Source organism: Triticum dicoccoides, chromosome 6A, assembly GCF_002162155.2.
Source record: "Triticum dicoccoides isolate Atlit2015 ecotype Zavitan chromosome 6A, WEW_v2.0, whole genome shotgun sequence".
In the NCBI taxonomy this organism is placed as follows: Eukaryota; Viridiplantae; Streptophyta; class Magnoliopsida; order Poales; family Poaceae; genus Triticum; species Triticum dicoccoides.
In genome coordinates this window covers 66,375,186-66,378,969 of record NC_041390.1, presented here as the reverse complement: position 1 = coordinate 66,378,969, position 3,784 = coordinate 66,375,186, and the positions used below count along the sequence as shown (strand labels likewise).

Sequence of the window (3,784 nt, the reverse complement as noted above, 5' to 3'; positions counted from 1 at the left end):
ATGACGCCGAACTCCCACTCATGGGTGTACGACCGGATGCGCTCGTTCACCAGGCTGACGCGCATGCCGAGCTGCCGTTGCAGCGACTGGCGTCGACACCATCCCCTGGTCGAACCGCGTGGTGGATGGCTACAGGAGGTCATCCATGACGGCAGAGAAGAGGATGTAGAAAGAGCAGCAGGTAGGAGACGAAGGCGAAGCAGAAGAGGATGGGAAAGTTGGTGATCTGGCCGCCGGCCGTGAGGGGCATCTCCCACGCGGTGCTAGTGGGCTCAATGCGGCACGACGATATAGCGGGGCACGGTGAGGAGGAATTGGCCAGTGCTGCGGTGAAACAGAAGCGAATCTCACTATTTATACACCTTCGGCTCATCTAGAAAGAACGATTCAAGCGGCGATCAAGAAGCATCGAATTAAGCGGCAGGATGTCGGCAGGAACACGTGGCCAGAACAACGACCAAAGCGGCGAGCGAGTACCAGAACCATCGAGTTAAGCGGCGTTCAAGACCCGAATTTAGGCAACCAGCATGCCGCATATGCATGTAAATCGCAACAACCAGAACCACCACATGCAAAAAATAACACGGACACGCGTCTACAGAGGCAAAAATCAAGCAGCATACAACTGAGCGGGAGACAAACACGGAGGTGAAAAAAAAAGCAGCCAGCCCACAAATCCATCCAACCAGAAAGCGGACAAAACTAAACTACGTGATCAAATCAACTACGACGCCATGCAGCACACATGCAAGGCAAAAGTAATGTCCCACATCGCACAGAAAATTGCTAGACCCACCCCAATAACTACACAGCGATGAAGCAATGAAGTTCAAAAAATTTGAATCAAAAACACACAGCCACACATCGGTTTCTACCCCACCATATCCCAAAGTAATACATGTGTCAAGAAAGGAAATGCCCACAAGTTGCTTTCAACCAAGTGGCTGAATCTCAGGGCAAAAACCTTCTCTGGAATAGATGCTTGGGTATGTGTCTCTAAATTGTCCAAATCATAAAGTAAAAATGCAGATAGATCCAAAAAATCATTGATGCGGTATAATTGGACACACCCTGTTTTGTTGCAAATTATGAAATGAGAATAAATCATGGCCCTTGCAACTGAGCGAGATAAATAGAGATCATTTCGGATGGTTGCCTTGATCAAAGGCGTGGAGAGTACCCCCGCAAAAAAAGAAGGCGTGGAGAGTAAACACAAAACAGAAATCTTCAATGAAAAATATATATACTAATGTTTCCTTCGTTCAGGCTCCGCAAATTCAACGACACACACGATTCTATAAATTGTCACTCACCTGAGCACAGTATGATACTTTCTCTATCCGAAATTACTTGTCGCTCAAACGAAGGTATTTAAGTGCCAAACACATCCGTCTGTCCGGAATTATCCATTTGAGTGACAAGTAATTTCAGACTGAGGAAGTAATAATTAATTAAGCGCGTGACAAAGTATTTATTTGTTTCTGTGATTGTGATTGTTGTCACAACAAAATGGTCAGATCAATGCAAGTCACAACATTGAAGGCGGACAAATCTTGCATTGCTTTTGCATAAAATTATTGTAATTTACATCATGGTAGTACAACTCAGGCTGTACAATAAACACGCTTGGTGGTGTGCACAGGCTTCAAGATAACTTACTTGCCGGGAACAAAATTGGTGGCAAACGCCCAAGCATTGTTGTTGACGGGGTCAGTGATGTGGTCAGCGAGGTTCTCAAGAGGGCCCTTGCCTGTGACGATAGCTTGGACAAAGAAACCAAACATTGAGAACATAGCGAGACGCCCGTTCTTGATCTCCTTCACCTTGAGCTCAGCGAATGCCTCAGGGTCATCGGCTAGACCGAGAGGGTCGAAGCTGCCGCCTGGGTAGAGTGGGTCCACGATTTCGCCAAGTGGGCCGCCGGCAATGCGGTACCCCTCGACGGCACCCATTAGCACGACTTGACACGCCCAAATAGCTAGGATGCTTTGCGCTTGGACGAGGCTGGGGTTGCCGAGGTAGTCGAGACCACCCTCGCTAAAAATCTGGGAGCCAGCCTTGAACCAAACGGCCTCGCCAAACTTGACACCGTTGCGGGCGAGTAACTCAGGGAAGATGCAACCAAGCGCCCCAAGCATGGCCCAACGACAGTGGATCACCTCTAGCTCCCGGTTCTTGGCGAAGGTTTCGGGGTCAGCCGAAAGCCCGGCGGTGTCCCACCCATAGTCGCCAGGGAATTCACCGGTCAGGTAGCTCGGAGGCTCGCCAGAGAGTGGGCCGAGGTAGAGCACACGGTCGGCACCGTACCATGGGCTGCTAGAGGAAACCCGTTTCGCCTTCGCTGCAGTCTTGCGCATGGTGACACGGGCCTCGCCAAAGAGAGTCGACGATTGTACATTCTTCACCGCCTTGCCGGCAAAGGTCGAGGAGGAGAGAGACATGGTTGTGGTCGCCATTGTAAGGCTACGCAAAATGTTGGCAGTATGGGTTCTGCAAGAGATGGGTGTGTCCAGATGACTTGATAGGAGAGGGGGATGTGGCTACTTAAGGCAGTCGGAGGTGGTATAGGGATCGATTTAGTGTGTAATCAGACAAGATAAAGATGGATAGAGAGAAAAATCTTGAGCTTTGCTGCCATTGGTGCTGCATAGATCTCTTGCACTCAGAACACCTGTAACATCGAGAGCCAAGAGATATGAGTATTCCTGTGAACTTGTGGCCAGGAGTGGTTGTGACTGGATTTCCGTGGAGACAGCTCACTGGATCAAGTGTGTGAGTGAGTCCTGCATGGTTCGCTCACGTGGAGAAAGCATCGCGCGGTGTGACTCCGGCGAGCTGTTGTGCTCACGTATCTTCTAGATTTCAGAAAATCAAAACAGGATGTACCATCTCGTCGTGGTGAAATATCACATTATTGAGCCAAATTCCATACATAAAGCTAGATATATCTATTCTTTTACCACAATGAAAAATATAGGTCCATCTTAATTTGCCATTCAACTGACAAGTAAAATTAATTTATTTAGTTTAAAGTATAGCATACTGCTACTGAAATAAAACAAGTTATGTTTAGCAAAAAAAAGGACTATTAATTTAACATTATAAGAAAATGTTCCTCCATTCAAAGCAAATCTCGAACAACAAAAATCAAAATGGGTAACATTACCACATTAATTGATAAAAAAATGATGGAGAAGATTACTTCTACATGAAAGAAATGTCAGTTTAGGCGGAAGTGATCGCTCTGCTCCTGGGCGCATATGCACCTAGGATGAACAGTAAATTTCAAACATGGTTGAATGTTTTAGTAACATGCAAATAAGTTTCGTAATGGAAAGACATCCGTGAAGGTCTGGACAAAAAAGTCAGTGTTCCAGAGTGCTTTAAAAAATTGCCCTTTTTGGAACATCTTCTTTCTCCAGACCTCCATGAATGATTTTTACCACCAACTTTTTATGTTGGTAAAACATTCAACAATATTTGTCTAAAAAAATTCAGATTTGTTTAAAGTGTTTCCTATTTTTTCTTTTCAATTTTGTTGTATATGCACCCAAGCGTAGTTTAAGTTGTTATTTCCCTAAATTTCTGGTACAATGTGCGCTTTTATACCTTTGTTTTTATTTTAGCTTGGAGGACCATATAAATTGCATGTATGATCGCACATAATATTATTGTTTCATTGTACTGCAATATATGAGCATGATTGGTTTGATGCCAACATTTGGCTAGCCAAATGTTGGCAATACCAAGACTTGCCAACTATTGACAACTAGTAGAATGCCCG

At 45.5% G+C, this 3,784-nt stretch overlaps 1 protein-coding gene across 1 annotated transcript; it reads right to left on the bottom strand.

The window, feature by feature from the left end:
- Nucleotides 1–1,533: 1,533 nt before the first annotated feature.
- LOC119314981 (chlorophyll a-b binding protein of LHCII type 1-like) lies at nt 1,534–2,534 on the bottom strand. Its single transcript, XM_037589659.1, has one exon. The coding sequence runs from the start codon at nt 2,454–2,456 to the stop codon at nt 1,656–1,658; it is 801 nt and encodes a 266-aa protein (XP_037445556.1). The 5' UTR covers nt 2,457–2,534; the 3' UTR covers nt 1,534–1,655.
- Between the last annotated feature and the right edge of the window lie 1,250 nt (nt 2,535–3,784).